Source organism: Diceros bicornis, chromosome 35 (assembly GCF_020826845.1).
Source record: "Diceros bicornis minor isolate mBicDic1 chromosome 35, mDicBic1.mat.cur, whole genome shotgun sequence".
In the NCBI taxonomy this organism is placed as follows: domain Eukaryota; kingdom Metazoa; phylum Chordata; class Mammalia; order Perissodactyla; family Rhinocerotidae; genus Diceros; species Diceros bicornis.
The window spans coordinates 89,534-107,611 of NC_080774.1; the positions used below are offsets into that span (position 1 = coordinate 89,534).

Below are 18,078 nucleotides of genomic sequence, written 5' to 3' on the forward strand. Positions count from 1 at the left end.
TACTACTGCAAATTACTCCCCCTACTAAGAGCCTATGTTTGTTTTTCAATGCCTTTCAGGTAAAATGTTTAGTTCCTAACCAAGAAAAAACGCCATGATTTACACACTACCACCTCTTCCTACATAAGCAGGGTGACAGTCTACTCTTACCTGGTCCATGGGTTGGATTGTACCTCCCAAAGAAGATATGTTCAAGTCCTAACCCCCAATATCTCAGAATGTGACCTTATTTGGAAATGGGATCATTGCAGATATAATTAGATGAAGTAGTACTGGAGCAGGGTGAGCCCCAATCCAATATGACTGGTGTCCTTACAAGAAGAGAAGAGGAGATACAGAGACAGACACACAGGGAAAACGCCACGCGAAGATGGAGGCTGATTGGAGTGATGCATTTACAAGCCAAGGAACAGCTGGGGCTACCAAAGCTGGAAGAGGCAAGGAATGATCCTCTCCTAGAGGCTTCAGAGGGAGCATGGCCCTGCCAACACCTTGATTTCAGACTTCTGGCCTCTAGAACTGTGAGACAATAAATTTCTGTTGTTCGAGGCCACCAAGTTTGTGGAAATTTGTTTTGGCAGCCCAGGAAAGTAATACATGTGGTAAATAATCCTTGTGCCAGGCTCCTAACTGCGTTCTTTGTACAACCCAACACCCATCAGTCCTAATTTTCATTCACAACTTTGTTAGTTACTAGTTTCTTCCCCACTCTGATTTATTTTTCTTTTTTTTTTATTGTGGTAAAATATACATAACATAAAATTTACCATCTTAACCATTTTTAAGTGTTCAGTTCAGTGGTATTAAGTACATTCATATTGTTATGCAGCAATCACCACCATCCATCTCCAGAACTTTTTTCATCTTGTAAAACTGAAACCCTATACCTAGCAAAGAGTAATCCCCCATTCTCCCTTCAACCTAGCCCCTGGCAACCACAATTCTACTTTCTGTCTTTATGATTCTGACTACTTTAAGTACCTCATATAATTGGAATCGTACACTATTTGTCCTTTGGTGACCGGCTTTATTTCACTAAGCATAATATTCTCAAAGCTTATCCATGTTGTAGCATACTACAGAAATTCCTTCCTTTTTAAGGTTGAATTTATGCCATTGTAAATATACACTACCACCTTCCTGATTTTTGATAGGAAATACACCATCCTTTTCCTCCCCTCCCCTATGCCCAAGGCATCAGAATCCCATGGAGAAGTTTTTCAAGCTACAAATGCCAACTAGAAACTTCTACAATGAACCTGTGTGATGAGAAGTGGGGGCTGAGTACTGATGGAGAAAAACTCTGATTATTTGAACATATGAATGGGGTGCTTTCCTTTATCAAAATCATAAAAATCTTCCAGGTATTATGTAACATAACCACTCAAGTGAGTCATCTTCAAAATCTGTAGCATCCATGAATTTTTAAAGCCATCACTCATTATACTTTTCATTTTGATAATGAAGTTCACATAGCCTTGTAGCTTCCCTTAAATTCCATGTGTTTAAGCACATGCTGTTTCAGTATTTCTTTTGACAACAAATTCTTTTTTTTTTTTTTTATAATTTTATTTATTTATTTTTCCCCCAAAGCCCCAGTAGATAGCTGTATGTGATAGTTGCACATCCTTCTAGTTGCTGTATGTGGGACGTGGCCTCAGCATGGCCGGGTAAGCGGTGCATCGGTGCGCACCCGGGATCCGAACCCAGGCCGCCAGCATTGGAGTGCGATCACTTAACCGATAAGCCACGGGGCCGGCCCAACAACAAATTCTTAATAAAAAATCAAAACTGCTAGATCTATTCAGTTATTTTTGGATACCTGTCAACAAACATCCAGGAAAGCTTGTGAAATGAACGAACACATGAATGGAAAAAATAAAGGAAGTAATAGAAAAATGAAAGAAAACAGAGAATAGGGCCAGCCCCGTGGCTTAGCGGTTAAGTGCGCACACTCTGCTGCTGGCGGCCCGGGTTCGGATCCTGGGCACACACCGACGCACCACTTCTCCGGCCACGCTGAGGCCGCGTCCCACATACAGCAACTAGAAGGATGTGCAGCAATGACATACAACTATCTACTGGGGCTTTGGGGGGAAAAAAATAAATAAATAAAATTAAAAAAAAAAAAAAAGAAAACAGAGAATAATCTTCCCTCCCAGGGCCCAAAGCAGCTGACTGATCAAGTTCTTAACAGTGAATTGAAAGTCATAAAAGGTTTCACAGAGAAAGGTCTTGAGGTGAAAATTACAGGACAACTAAGACTCTGACAGATTTTATTTACATCATACTCAAAGCCTGAGATGGAGGGAAACGCCTGATACGTGTGGACATTAGGTACCAGATGGAAACGACTGTAGGTCCTTACAACACGGTGACTAGACTGCACTGGACTTGAGAAGCTATGTGTCTGGATGAACCTACATGGGGTTAGTCATTGGCAAGTGCCCTGGCTGTTCTGCACCATGCGAAGTAGGCTATTTGCAATATGATTCAGACAGCAACCCTCAAGATGGCTGAGAAGAAAGACATCAGAGTACTGAGCTTAGAAACAAAGGTCAGGGAAAAGATCACTTACAGAGACTAAAGGAGAAGAAAGATAGAAGACTACTTTCTACTTCTTAACCAAGAAGGCTCATTTTCTATACACAGGGAATTTGGGAAAAGAATGACATTAGGACATTTTAGAGATATTAAGATTAAAATGAAAGAGGTATAAATTGAAAAAACATTAAATAAAGAGCTAGCGTATGGTTAGAAAACAGGTGTTTTTGAGCAGCAATTCTGGAAAGGAAAGAGGGTTAAGCCAATAGGAGCTGGTGAGCCCTCTGCAGCAGTTTTCTAACTGGCAGAAAACACACTCAGAAGAGGGGCAGGATAGAGTCCCACTGCAGAGCTTACCAAAGAGGCAGAACTGAGGCTGTGGGAAGGGGCCATATGAAAGCGAAAAGACAGGCAAAGATGAAAGAAATGATTCTATGAAAAATGAGAGAATGGGGATGCTAGAGTTAGTGGTAATAATACGGAAAGCAATACGGACAGGGCCGAAACCAAGCACATCAACAGAAAGATAATTTTAATGAAGCAGTACAACATTCTTGTCTCTGAATACAAACCGAAGTGTGACAAGACTGAAGAAAGAAGACTCGCCATGGCGAAACAGAAGGTAAATAAACTCAGTCTTCTCCTCGGAAATGAGGAGAACTAGTGGCCACCTTCTCCAGGGATTCTAGCCTGTCACAGTTAGCTGGACACCGCCTGTAACACCTCTTATCTGGTCCTCACCTGGATGGGTCTCCTGCTGAATCCCTCTCTCCAACAGCCACGGCTCTTCCCCTTTCTCCAACCGGAGGATCACATCTGGCTTGGGAAGCTGATGCCCTGTTCACAGCAAGAGATAAAGAATTGGGCAAAGCTTGGGGAGCTCTGGGCTGGACACAAAAAAAGCACCCCAGATTCAACCCTTCATAGTCCTGGGGGCACTGTGCAGGGTAGACCAAGTGAGGCTACAGAGGCAGCAAAATACGCATTTTTAAAAATTCAACAAATAAAAACAATTTTTTTCACTAAAGCAGAAGGAGTACAAAAACCCTGTTCTACGCCCTAAAGAAATTAGGTCCCTGACCCCAAGGTCACACTCTGATATATGCTTCAGGGTTTCCATACTTTTTGATCAATGAAGAACCAAAATGATCACAGGGAGTATATCTCCAAACACAGAGGTTAGTCTTACCCAAGGAAACCAGGTTTTTATAGTTCTCCAGCATCACATCTTTGTACATGACCTGCTGCGCAGAGTCCAGCAGTTTCCACTCCTCCCTGGTGAAGTTCACAAGAATATCCTTGAAGGTCACCAGTGTCTACAACGTGAAAAAAACTTGTATTAAGCCAGATGTATATCCCTGCCCTCCCTTTTCTGAACACTGACAGAAAGAGAGATTAGGTGGATAGCACTGGAGTAGGGAAAGAGGATGGACCAGAATATATTCTAGGAATGTGTGGCACTTATTTTGGATTCTGGTCAATTCCTAAAAGGAATGGCTATTAGGTACCTACTGTCTAAAAACCAGTTCCATGTTATGCTTTAGGTTAGAAACTGTCAAAAGCACTTTTATTTAAATCAAGTTTGTTATCAACAGCTATAGCAAGGAAAATCAGACACCAAAAGCAAATCTACACTTAAATTATATGAAACAAAGAAACTAATTCAAGGCAGGAAAAGAGGGGAAAACAGCCTTGAGTTCAAGAACAGCTTAATGCTTAGGATGCCAACCCAGCCATGTTTTATGGCCTAAAATAATTATCCAAAACATTTTTCTAAACATTGGTAGGCATATAAAAATGGAGAAGAGATTTTATTTTAATAGTAGCAAAATAATTTGACAAAGAAACGATACGGAAACAAAGCCTTTATTAGCCACATCAAAAAGAACTGTTAATTACATACAGAAAAAAACCTACTTGAATGACTGAGGATGTCTCATCAAAAACCATGAACGTCATAAGACAGTGGAATAATATTTTTTTCAGGAAAAAAAAAGAACTGAAAGAAAAAGCCAGAATTTCTATATCCAGTGAAAATATCTTTCAGGAATGATGCAAATTACATTCTCAAATGAAGTAAAACTAACAGAATTTGTTACTAGCAGACCTGCTCTAAAAGACATGCTAAGGTAGTTCTTCAGGCAGAAGGGAAATGATACCAGAGAGAAACTTTAAATCTCAGGAGTGAAGGGTGAGCAACAAAAACAGTAAATATCTGGGTAAATATAATGGACTCATTTTCTGCTATTAAATCCTTCAAGATATGTAGGACAACTGAAAGCAAAAACTACAACATTTTCTGGTGGGGTTTTCAATAAATGCAGAGGTAACATACGAGGGATCCTCTAGGGGAAGACGCTGAACAAGGCATGAGGAGCCCAGTCTCCCACTCAGACGCTCCCAGGTCATTCTGGTCCCAGAGGATCCATGCTCTTCTGAGATCTTCCTGCCTTGGTTGCAGTCACCCCTCGATAATGACATAACTTGTCCCTGAGCTTCTCCTCATGGAGGAATTAACACAACCAAGACAACCAGGGACCAGAGAAACCCTCAAGGGGCACCAACACCCCCAATTCTCGCATCCTTGGGGGTGGAAGCCTGCTGTGGGCTCAGTTCCTCAGTGTGGATGGAAGAGTGTTTCATCAGCGTCCTTGACATCGCCTCATTTGACTCCCACCCACACTACTGTTAAACTTGTGTTTCTTTTGTATGAAAGGAAATAAAACTAAAACTACAAATAAAGAAACAAGTTAATGCTACTCTCCTGGAGGAGAGTGTCCGAGATACAATTTCTGAAGTTCCTAAACAAAGGAACTTCATAACTTAAGCAAAAAGGGATTCTCTGTTGGAAAACAAAGAAGAAAGCAAGCAGCCCCACTTACGTGGGACTGGGCAGTTAGCAACGCGGCTTCCATGCCCTCTTTGTTCTTGATGACACTTTCTTGAATAATGGCAGATCCCGAGCAGGTGAAGCTGGGGAAAAGAAAAAACATGAGGAAAGTTTGCTGCGACTTGGAGGCTTCGTGAATCATCAGCCTAGAGCCCCTCATACCAGCTGGGTATAACGCAAACATCCACCACATAAATCTCTGGAATATCTCTGATATTCCAGAAATACATCTATACTGCCTGAAATTCCCAGCAGTAGGAAGAAAAGAGCTATGTAGATTGCATTTTCCCCTTAATCTCTAGAGTTTCATGCTAAATTTCATTTGGAATCGAATGGTTCTACTACTACAAATCCTCTTTTCTGAGGAAAACAAAACCACAAAACCTGACCTGACGTAACATCCTCAATTTACAAGTAAGAAAACAAGTGTTTTCTCCAGCTGATCACAGAAAGAAGTCAAGAGACTTGAAGCACAAGAAAAATATGATGTGCCACTGCTGGCCTGAAGGTGGAAGGTGCCATGGGGCAAGGAACACGGGCAGCTGGTGAGAGGTAAGAGCAGCACCCAGCTGACAGCCAGCAAGGAGATAGGGACCTCAGTCCTACAGCCACAAGAACTGAATTCTGCCAACAATTAGAGTGAGCTTGGAATTGGACTTTTCCCCAGAGCCTCCAGATTAGAACACAGGCCAGCCAACACCTTGATATCAGCTGTTGGATATCTGAGCAGAAAACCCAGCCACACTGTGTCAGACTTCTACCCACAGAACTGTGAGCCAACAACTGGTGATGTTGGAAGCTGCTAAGTTTGTGATAACTTGTTACTCAGTAATAGAAAACTAACACATGGGCAATTATCTTTTAAAGATATTTAAATATTAAGGACAAATACTATATATTTATCTATGTAGTGCCATTGCCAATGCTTTCGGTAGATCCAGACTTCTGTTTGATTTCAATGTGTAATGTGGGTCTTGTACTGTGGGTCTGCGGGTAATAAATTCTTTCAGCTTTTGTATGTCAGACAATGTCTTTATTTTGTCTTTTTTTTTAAGGTTTATTGAGATATAACTCACCATACAATTCACCCAAAGTGTACAAAGTGTACAATTCAATGGTTTTTGGTATATGTCTTGACATGAGTACAGCCATGTTTGGCCGTTCCATGGATCTACAGCCACCGGCACACAAAGAAACATAAAGCTGCTTTCTGTGTGGTGGGAATTGGCCCTTCTCCCACAGAGACAGTTGCAAATTATAACGTTACAAGGCCCTTCGGGCGTCATAGCTCAGGACAGACTGGCCATCTGTGCCAGGCTGGGACAATAACCAGGGAGCACAATGCACGTACACAACTGCCGGGCTGGGATGATAGCCAGGGGGCTCAGTGCACATATACAACTGATAACCATTTGTGCATGGAAACACTAAATGCTTGCTCTGCAAACTCTGCAACTGCTTACTCTAGAGATTGCTGGTGCTATATAAACTGCTGGAAACTGAGGCCTGGCGAGAGTCTCACCTGTGGGGGGGACATCTTGCCCAGGACCTCTGACGATCAGACACCTGCCTAGCCATGTCAATTGAAGGGACTCTCCGCAGTGCAGGGGGTGGACGTTGTGAGTAACTGATCTGATGTGTTCTCTTTTCGGTCAACCTGGTGTTTCTCTTTTCAATTGATTTGTGTCATTTCCCTTCAGTCGATCTAGTGTTTCCCTTTCCAATCGATCTGATGTTTTTCCCTCTTATTATATGACCTATTTGAATCTGCTTCTATCTCGGTTGATCTGGTGTTTCCCTTTCTGATCGATTTGTGTCATTTCCCTCTCATTATCTGACCTATTTGGATTGGATCTGTGTGTGGACTATCACCTTTACTCTCCTCTATATAATAAAGTGTACATTCAGTCCATTTGTTTGGAGTGGAAAGTTTCTTTTTACGTCTCCAATCGAATCCACCAAACCTCTCAAAACAGTATATTACATTATTAATCTTTAAAACTGTGGTAAAAATATGTATAACAAAATTTGCCATTTTAACCCTTGCTAAGTGTACAATTCAGTGGCATTAATTACATTCACAATGTTGTGCAACCATCAATACTAATTCCAAAACTTTTTCATCACCCCAAACAGAAACTCTGAAAATTAAGCAATAACTCCCTATTCCTTCCTCCCCTCAATCCCTGATAACTTCTAATTTAATTTCTGTATCCACAGATTTGACTGTTCTAGATATTTCATATAAGTGGAATCATACAATATTTGTTCTTTTATGTCTAGCTTATTTCACTTAGGATAACGTTTTCAAGGTTCACCCACGTTGTAGCATGTATCAAAACTTCATTACTTTTAATGGTTGAATAATATTCCATGGTATAGGAAGACCACAGTTTGTTTATCCATTCATCTGCTGATGAACACTGGGTTGTTTCCATCTATTGGCTCCTATGAATAATGCTGCAGTGAACACTGGCGTACAAGTATCTGCTCGAGTCCCTGCTTTCAATTTCTTTGGGTATACACATAGGAGGGAAATTGCTGGGTCATATGGCAATTTTACGTTTAGCATTTTTTTTTTTTTTTGGCAGGGAAGGAGTCACCCTGAGTTAACATCTGTTGCCAATTTTCCTCCTTTTTTTTCCTTCTCTCCCCCAAAGTCCCAGTGCATGGTTGTATATCCTAGTTGTAAGTCCTTCTAGTTCTTCTATGTGAGCTGCCACCATAGCATGGCAACTGACAGACAGGTGGGTATGGTCCTGTGACTGGAAAATGAACCCAGACTGCTGAAGCTGTGAGAGTACCAAATCTTAACCACTAGACCATCACGGCTGGCTCTATGTTTAGCTTTTTGAGGACCCATCAAAGTGTTTTCCACAGCAGCTGCATCATTTTACATTCACACCAACAATATACAAGGGTTCCAGTTTCCCCTCATGCTTGCCAACACTGGTAATTCCATTTTCAGAATTATTATAGACATCCTAGTAGCTGTGAAGTGATATCTCATTGTGGTTTTAATTTGCATTATTTTCATGTGCTTACTGGCCATTTGTGTACCTTCTTTGGAGAAATGTCTGTTCAAGTCCTTTGCCCATTTTTAAATTGGGTCATTTGTCTTTTTGTTGTTGAGTCGCAGTTCTTTATATATTCTGGATAGTAAACCCTTTTCAGATGTATGATTTCCAAATATTTCCCCCCTATTCTGCAGGTTGTATTGCCTTTGTTGTTGAAATACATTTTTGCTGAATATGGAATTCTAAGTAGACAGTTATTTTTCCTTTCAGTGCTTTATAGATTTAGCTCCACTCTCAATGATCTCGGAATTAGAAGCATTTTCCAGTCTGGCTAGTAGTAACAAGCAATATTCCCCATGTGAATGTCAGGTACAACTCCCTCTAACCCTTTCGAGGATTCTTTCCCTAGCCTCTGGTGGTTCCCTCATACACGTGCTGATCTATGCCGATTACTCGAGGGAGACTCTCTGCAGATCTCTCCTCTTGGTGTTCTGTCCTAATGAACTCCAGCTGCTTGGCTCTCCCCAGAGTCTCAGCTCCATATCCTTGACTCAAGCAGTCTGCTGGGCTCCACCTCAGTCCCCCCCCTTCCTCTCCTGTTTCCTAACCTGGAAACCCTCTCTAGGCAACAATCAGAGGCAGTCAGAGGGCTCACCTCGCTGGTTTTCCATCTCAGCGGTGACTGTCCTTTGTCATCTGACATCCAGTGTCTTGAAATGATTGGTTCACATATTTTGTCTGTCTTTTTGTTGTTGATGCTATTGTCTGGGCAAGAGGGGAAATCTACTCCCTGTTACTCCACTTTGGCCAGAAGCAGAAGTCTATAAACATTGCAATTTTAATTTGTTTTAAATTTAGACAGTATTTTTAATTTCCATTTTTTGAATACTGGGTCTGAATATTTTCCATATTTACATTTATAGTTCTTTTGCATTTTGTTTTCTTTCATATTGTTTGCCCTCTTTGTCTTCTAGGGATCTTAAGGATTTCCACTTCAACTTTAGGCACGTTTACCTAAATAAAAGCACTGTGGCTTCTGCCCATCACAACACTAAAACGGCTCTCACCAACCACATCTGTTACAGAGGGCACTGTCGGCCTCTCAATTCTTCTCAAAGCTCTTTCTTTACTTTGCTTCCTTCCTCACCTGGTGCTCCTCTGTATATCTTGGTACTTCTTAGTCTTCTCTAATGATTTAAAAAATTATGATTAGCTTAAATGTAGGTTTCCCTTTGTTGTATCCTCAGTCTTTCTCAGTCCCCATTTTCAACAACTCCCTGGGTACTTCCAGGACACAGAGCATATCTACTTGCTTTATTCCCACTGTCTGACTATCCCATTGCATGGCACACAACAAGGCTAAGCGTTTGGGCTGGAATTAATAGATCACTCTGGAGCTGGCCCTGTGGCTTAGCGGTTAAGTGCGTGAGCCCTGCTGCTGGTGGCCCGGGTTCGGATCCCGGGCGCGTACCAACTCACTGCTTCTCAGGCCATGCTGAGGCCGTGTCCCACATACAGAAACTAGAAGGACATACAACTACCTACTGGGGCTTTGGGGGGGAAAAAAAATAGACCACTCCGTCTTCTATCTCCACCTCTTTCCCTAAACTCAAGTGCATATTTCCAACTGTGGTTAACAGCATGGATTCTGCCGCCAGACTGCCTGGGTTCAAATCCCTGCTCTGTTACCTACTAGGTGGTTTCTTAACCTCTCAGTGTCTCATCTTTTCATCTGTACAATAGGGATAAAACAGTGCCTACCTCACAGGGTCATGATGAGAGTTAAATGAGTCAATATTTGTAAAGCTCATAGAACAGTGCCTGACACATGGTAAGGATTATTTACTTGTTATTAAAAAAAAAATGACATCTAGGGACCCAGTAATGCAAGCGTCTTTCTAGACTTTGTCCTCTTAACATCCAATCATTTACCACAACCTGTAAATGTTTCTCCCATCCATCTCTTCCTCCAGATTCCTACTGCCATGGCCTTGGTTCAGGCCCTCACAATTCTTCACCTAGGACCTCCTTCTTGGCTTCTCTGCCTTTGGTCTCTCCCACTCCAATGAGTGTCTACATCAGTGTAATTTCTATAAAACACAAAAGTTTCACTCCTTGATTACAATTCTGTTGGTCTTCCAGCACTTACAAGAAAATGGACCAAGTCCTTAGCATGGATTTAGGATCCTTTGTTATTGACCCCTTTTCTATCTCACTAGTCCTAAATGTTCCATCAAACTACCACGCATTTCCCTAGAACCAGGCTAAACCACTTGAATTGCCTCAACATCTTTACATGTGCTATTCCTATGCAAGGAATGCTCTTCCCTTTCTTGCCTCTTAGCAAAACCCTATCCATCCTGCAAGATCAAACATCATGCCTTTCAGTGTCACTCCCTAATTTCTCCAGGAAGGTTTAGTGTTTCTTCCTCTTTACTCTCACAGTCCCTAATACAAGAAGCAACACAGACTAAACAAAAGCACAGCCAGAGAGATCCACTACTAGTGGACCAAGAGGTCATGTCCACATGCAGTGAGGTCTCTGATACCAGGCACAGGTCTCCATCCTTAACGCTTTTTAACCCTTTCCCCAGCAACATGAGTAAGGATTAGTTACAAATTGTAGCTGACAAAGGCAGTGAACATCCTAGATGTGAGAATTAAGATACAGAAGTGGATGCTATATGTACTTTGTATGGATATTATTAGAAGAGTACAAGATTCATTTTAAGGAGTCAGGATGCCCTAGTTAGCAGGATAAAAAGGTGGAATGGGGGCTGGCCCCGTGGCGTAGCGGTTAAGTGTGCGCGCTCCGCTGCTGGCGGCCCGGGGTTCAGATCCCGGGTGTGCACCGACGCACTACGTGTCAGGTCATGCTGTGGCGGTGTCCCATATAAAGTGGAGGAAGATGGGCATGGATGTTAGGCCAGTCTTCCTCAGCAACAAGGAGGAGGATTGACGTGGATGTTAGCTCAGGGCTGATCTTCCTCACAAAAAAAAGTGGAATGAATGCACATGGTTCCTTTATTCATTCCTTCTTGCACCAGACATTAACTGAGTGCTTACAGTATGCCAAGTATTATTCTAAGGGCTGAGAATACAGCAGTGGCTGTTCAGATAGGCCCTTCCCTCACAGAGCTTAATTTTCAATGTCAGATGTGTAAAGGCAGAAATAACCAGGGATGTTTAGCCTGCACAAGAAATTACTTGAGTGAAGCAAGAGAACGGTCTTCACACATTTACAAGTCCTATAGAACAGGGACAATATTTATTCTGAGTTGCTCCAGAGAGCAGAATTAGGAGAAATGGTGGCGTCACAAAGAAGTTAATTACAAGTCAGTGTAATAAGACACTGCTAATCAAATGACATCTGGACACACAACAGGTTGCCTAAGGAGGCTGAGAATTTCTGGTCAATAATATATTTTCAATAGGAGCTTATTAAAAAAAAAACAAAACTATAGTACAGCCACCAGTTTACATGGACATGGATATCTAAGGTCCATTCTAATGACTCTCCCGTTTTATAATTTAAAATACAAATAGCTTGCAATTAGTCTCACTTCATCCTAATTCCCCTTAACCTCCACTTCTAGGTAACTTACTCAAATCTTTATCTAAACCAGTGGTTTTCAACCCTGACTGCACACTGGAATTGCCAGGTATATTTATAAATTACTGAGACCTGGGTCCCATGCCACCCTTTCCCAGTAGAGGATTCTGATTTAATTGTCAGAGACAATTAAATTAAATTAAATTAAATTAAAAAGGGGAGGGGCCAGACTTTTTTAAACAGCTCCCCAGGTGATTCTAATGTGCAGCCAATGTGGAGAACCACTGATCTAAGCCATTATTTAATCTATTTAATTCTCAGCTAGCTTTATTAAATCTTACTGTATCTTAGTGAGCTTTATAGGAATCATGTCCTAGGACTGTTGAATATACGATCTCCCTTAGACTCCTCTAGCTATCTGCCTACTTCACCTATATCTCACAGCAGAAGATGAGACAGGAGACCATTTCCCCCCACTCAAGAAGTTGTCCTGTTTGAGAATATAGCCAAGCAGCATGGGTAGATATAGATAGAACAGAAATGTGGAAGGCAGATGATACAGCTGGATAACTCGTACATCTAAATATATTCTCCTAAATGCCCCTTCTCTGGCCCACTCACTATGTTCAAAACCAATCCCACCAATCCTCTACTACCCACTCCTCCCGATACATTATCATCCATTCAGTCACCTAGAAACCTGGGAGTCATCTTTAACCCCCACTCGTCTTCACATCCACATCCAATCGATTTCCAGGACATATCAATCTCCCCGAAATACACCTGCTCTCCATTCCTACCCTCACCAGCCCTAATTTCTGTCCCATCTTCTGGATTACAGTGTTAGCCTCCTACCTGGTTTCTTTGCTGCTATAATATCTTTCTCTAGTCTATCACACAACTACCCCAAACGCAGAGAAGGCATTTTTAAGATGCAAACGTAGTATCATTTCCTGGCTGACAACATGGAGGAAAGAGTCTATGTTTCTGAGAATGGCATTTTTGGCCCTCTGTGACCTAGGTCTGGCCATGCGTGCCTCTGGCCTCCTTTCTGGCTGCTGCCTGCCATATGCACTGGGCTTCTTCCCCCTACACATCATTGTCTCAGGCTCTGCCTTTGTTCACACAGTTCCCTACCCTCCATTAGCTGCCTAACCAGCTCTGGACTCAGCTTTGAGAAGACCAGGTTGTGCTGGGTGCCATCTTCTGTGCTCCACGACTCCATGGGCATGCTGTTATCATAGCAGCAATCATCCTATACAGTAGGTGTGCATTTTCAGTTTCTCCAACTGGCTGCTTTGAGGGCAGGGATAAATACCTTATTCACGTTTTTACCCCCTGGGCCTGGTACAGAGCCAGGCACACAGTAAGTGTTCAGCAACGATTTATTAAAACAACAGAAGATCCAGATGTATAACATCAAGATAGTTACCAACTTACCAGCTATTTCCTTAACAAATAAAACTTATCTCAGTATCCCTACCCTGGCAATGACGGTTATTACTTTAGAGAAGTCAGTTTTGGCCAGTGGCATAACAAGATCCTATGTGTATCTGGTAACTTATTGAAATATCTGATTGCCCCCAGAAATGGTAGGCAGGTAATATATCCACAGGTTTGGGGGTTTAGGACACAGATATCGTTGGGCAGCCACCATTCTGCCTACCACCAAGTCAGAGATGGGCTGAAAGAAGCTTCAGGAATCAACAAGAAGGCTACGAAAGTGACTATCAGAGGCACAAGAGGTCCTACAGCACAGCTCTGATCAAGTCACTCAGTATACAGGCTTCATGACCATCTACATTCTGGGCTCTGACAACTTTTCAACCTTAATTCCTACTGTACTTGCCCCATGTTCTCTAAACCCTATTTAAAAGTCACCTTTTCCAAGAAGCCTTCCTGTTGTCCCAGAGAGAATCAGTGGTTCCCTGGCCAGTAATCCTGGAGCACTTCACCCATGCTTCTAGCACTTCAACACTCTGCCTTACGCTACCAGTACTTATTTGTCCACCTCTCTCAGGAGATAATGAAACACTTGAGAAATAGGATAATCTCATTCTAAATCTCAGAAAGAGGCTCGCATAGTGCTTTGTACTTCATATTCGTTCACACTGGCAGTTGTCAAATACTTAAAGAGCACTCACAATGATAACTTGTCTGTTTCCCAAGATATCTGCCCTCAGGGCTCAGTTTGAAAACCCAGTACTTGAGGGCCAGCACCCAGAGACAGGCAAGACCTTGTGAGGGACGGCGTTTCACTCAGGCATATGGAATATATACTTCTTTTTTTTTTTTTTTTGTGAGGAAGATCAGCCCTGAGCTAACATCTATTGCCAATCCTCCTCCTTCCCCACCACCCCCACCAAAGCCCCAGTAGATAGTTGTATATCATAGCTGCACGTCCTTCTAGTTGCTGTATGTGGGACGCAGCCTCCGCATGGCCGGAGAAGCGGTGCCTCTGTGCGCGCCCGGGATCCGAACCCGGGCCGCCAGCAGCGGAGCGCGTGCAGCGTGCGCACTTAACCGCTAAGCCATGGGGCCGACCCAGAATATATACTTCTTAATAAAAGAGAACATGATCTCTTCAGATTCTGAATAAGTTCATCAGTATTCGGCATCTGCAAAGGGCAAGGAATGATCAGCAAAAGGACCCAGCAGCCACAGTTAGAACTCTGAGGCCAGCAGAGATGGAAAAGACATATTTAAAGATACAAAAGGCAAAGATCATGCATCTGGGAAAACTCAGCAAATGTATATTTTCATTTTGTGCATTTCATTTAATGTAAATTTTACATCAACAGAAAAGCTAAACAAGTACTGAATTCAAGTTAATAATCCACGTGCATTCTGACGTATTTAGAAAAAGTATACTGATATCTGCAACATACCTTGAAATGCATCAAAAAAAAAAGATGGACTGATGAATAAAGGGGCAGATAAATATATGTCAAAATAAGTATAATAAAATGTTAATGGTAGAGTCTAGGACGGGGGTTTACAAGTATTCACTGTAACATTCTTTTAATTTAGCTGTATGTTCAAAAATTTTTGTAATAAAATGTTGGACAGAAAAGGATGAGGCAGAGAGGAATTGCGTTGTTTCTGAGTCAGGGATACATGCACGGCCTGTGCCACGGCCAGTCCTGACCTTGCTTCATAGCAGATTTAAGAACCCTGGCTGATATGAGACGTGCTAGGAGTACTGCAGGCGAAAGCGTACTGTAAGCAAAACAGAGATATTACAATATGAAACTTATCTTAAAACAAAAATTTAAAAAACCTAAAATTTTTTTTAAATTACATGCTACTAAGTTTTCAGTGCATGAATTATGTGATGAAAACCAAGGAAACCCAATATTTCTAGGAGTATTTCTCCTTTAACAGAAACATTTCTCATCAAATTATGAAGAAAAGGAATGAGCCACTTCCATAACATTTTCAAGATGAAGATATAAAGCAAAGAACAAAGTACTTTGGGTTCTTTGAAAAAATCCCAGTTATATTCTCTTGACAGTTGAATTTAATCTATAAACAGACCTGTTAACATTCCTATTCATCCTAGTAAGGTTTTAAAGTTTTCTCATATAGTTCAGGCATATTTCCAGTCAAAATTAACATCAGGTATTTTCTTCCTATTATGAACAGACTTTCTTTTAAAAAGCTATGTGCTAACTTGCTATTGAGGACAGTAAAACAATCTGTTAACTTACACGTTTCCTTTCCAGTCATTTTACTAAAAACTCAATGTTAATTGAATCTCCTGTACATATTGGGGATATAGATAATTAATTAACAAGGATAATTTTGTAATCTCTCTTCCAGAAGATCTGCCTTGTATCGATGCAAATACTGTATTGTCCTAGGCAGAATTTTGAGACAATGTTTACATAAAACACTGATCAACAGACTTTCTCACTTAATTTCTATGTATCTCAAACCCCTGCCCTATGACTGGCGCATGCTAAGAGCTCAAGAAGTATGTGCTGAGAGAAGGAACAAAGAACAAATGAACAATTTTCAAGAAGAGGCAAGAATGTGTGCCATTCACCATCCAGGGGGCTTTGCAAGACAGAGGGACAACTTTAATGAAACAAAAGAGGAGTAGATTAGTCAGCTCATAAAAAAAAGTTAGTGTAGTGTTGAGGTGGTTTAAAAAGGGGTAGGGAGGAGTTATTTATTTCCCAGGCGGACAGTCAACTGTAGTCAATATTTCTAACCTGACTAACATTTGTTAACTAGCATTCTAGATGACATCTTGTCTTCCTTCTTCGTCTTTTTTTTTCTTTTAACAGTCTATTCCACTATTATGGTATACACAGAATTGAAATTCTTCACCTTCTCCATATACTTTGGATGGAATCTACGTAATTTTTATGTCAACCTTATAGTTGACATTCTTACTAGATGTTAGATGATATACACCATTTTGATTAGTTTAACTCTACTGTCAAGAGAAAATAAAAATGTAATAACTAAATTTATGAGCTGTCTCCGAAAAATAAAACTAGGTTAAACACATACACACCTCCAGTTAATCTATTTGACTAAAAAAGAAAAACAAAACAGAAGATCAGGAAGCTAGGAGCTAGAGATACAGAAGTTTTTCTTAAAAGACCACACACAAACCTGTTTAATCTTAAACACCGAAAATATTGGTAAGACGCAATTTTGAGAAAAAAAACTGCCAAAATAACTTCAACACGAAGTGAAAAGTTTTTTAAAAAAATGAGTATTTTCAGACTAGGAGAAATCGAAATCTATGCAGCCCTTTCGGCCACCAAACTTACTAAAAGTAGACCTCCTTCATCAATGGTTACAGCACACAACTCCTGCAGTATCCACGAACAGGATCCCGCAGTACATATTCTGAAAACACAGCATCATAATCACGTTGCGTTTCTCCTAGGGACGGAAGACGTTCCCTGTGAGGAAATTTCCTAGTCTAATAAACAAGCGCACGATCATCTCAGCCGACTAAAAGCCATAGGCAAAATTTTAAACATCTAGTCCCAGGAGGGGGGGAGCAAGCAGGTGCGAAGCGAAACGTGCAGCTTTACGAGGCAAAGGCGAGGTTTTCAAGCCCAGAGAGGTGTTACTGTGAAGGTCTGCACACGACGGAGGCGACAGGCGAGCCCCCTGGGCTCGGGGCGGCCGGGGTGACAGAGGCAGAAAGCACCAAGGCGGAGCCGGGTTCCCTGGCCGCCCTCCAGCCCCGGTGTCCCCTGCGCCGCGCTCTCCGCACGTCGTCACCGCGGGGAGACCACCGCGTCGTTCTCCCGCCATCCGGCGACAGCCAGCGTTAAAACGTCGTCCTTTACTTCCGTCCCCAGCCCAGCCTTGCGGCGGTCATGGCAACCCTCACGTGACTGGCGCCTCCTCTCCTTCTCTCATCACAAGAGAAGAAACCGCATTTTGCGTCCCTGGGAATAACCTGGCTCAGAACCACCATGACCACCGCACCGCACGTTCACACCCTAGGGGCACCGGCATTATTCTCCCCCTACGGGGCCGTCTGCTGCTGACGCCCGAGCTGAACTCGAGGAGCACCACGCCGGGAAACAGCCGTTCACGCGAGGGGCAGAACCCACAGATGACTGCCGATGAAGCCCCCGTCCACCCAGCACGACGAGGTCAACAAACCGCAACGCTACTCACAGCGTCCACGCGTGTCTGACCACGAAGCGAGCACACAACCCAGCACGTTCGTCTGTACCTGCGATAAGCACCTGGAAGGTTCGACAAGGACGCAGTCCCGTCACCACGGCAGCAGCAACGGCAAATCAATGAAGAGCCAGGCCTCGCACACAGGGGGCGGGGCAGACCGGCTCCGCGGGCCTGCGGTCGGCGCCCACCTCCCCAGGCCTCCCCGCCACCTCCCCCTCACGTACACGCCGCGAACCCCCACGCTCGCGCGTCCTCCGCGTCCCGCCCTCTCACGCACGCGCCCCGGACCCACCCGCTCGCGCGCCCTCTGCGTTCCCGCCCCCTCACGCACGGGCACCGGACCCCCCGTTCGCGCGCGCCCTTTGCATGCCCGCCCCCCCACGCACGGGTCCCGGAATCCGCACACACGC

General features: G+C 42.8%; 1 protein-coding gene across 12 annotated transcripts in view; it reads right to left on the bottom strand.

Annotated features, from left to right (window-relative positions):
- The window catches only part of ZNF10 (zinc finger protein 10), a 72,993-nt gene that overhangs the window by 5,919 nt on the left and 48,996 nt on the right, over positions 1 to 18,078 (bottom strand). For 3 of the 12 annotated variants that reach the window (XM_058531141.1, XM_058531136.1, XM_058531139.1), the window contains exons 2-4: positions 5,427 to 5,517; positions 3,734 to 3,860; positions 3,286 to 3,381 (exon numbers count right to left, since the gene is read on the bottom strand). In XM_058531141.1, coding sequence (XP_058387124.1) covers positions 3,286 to 3,381; positions 3,734 to 3,860; positions 5,427 to 5,459 — 256 coding nt within the window. In that variant the 5' untranslated portion in view covers positions 5,460 to 5,517. Of the gene's footprint in view, positions 1 to 3,285; positions 3,382 to 3,733; positions 3,861 to 5,426; positions 5,518 to 9,106; positions 9,217 to 9,518; positions 9,639 to 16,791; positions 16,907 to 17,659; positions 17,837 to 18,078 lie in introns of those variants that run through there. The other 9 variants (XM_058531134.1, XM_058531138.1, XM_058531131.1 and 6 more) reach the window with 9 other exon arrangements.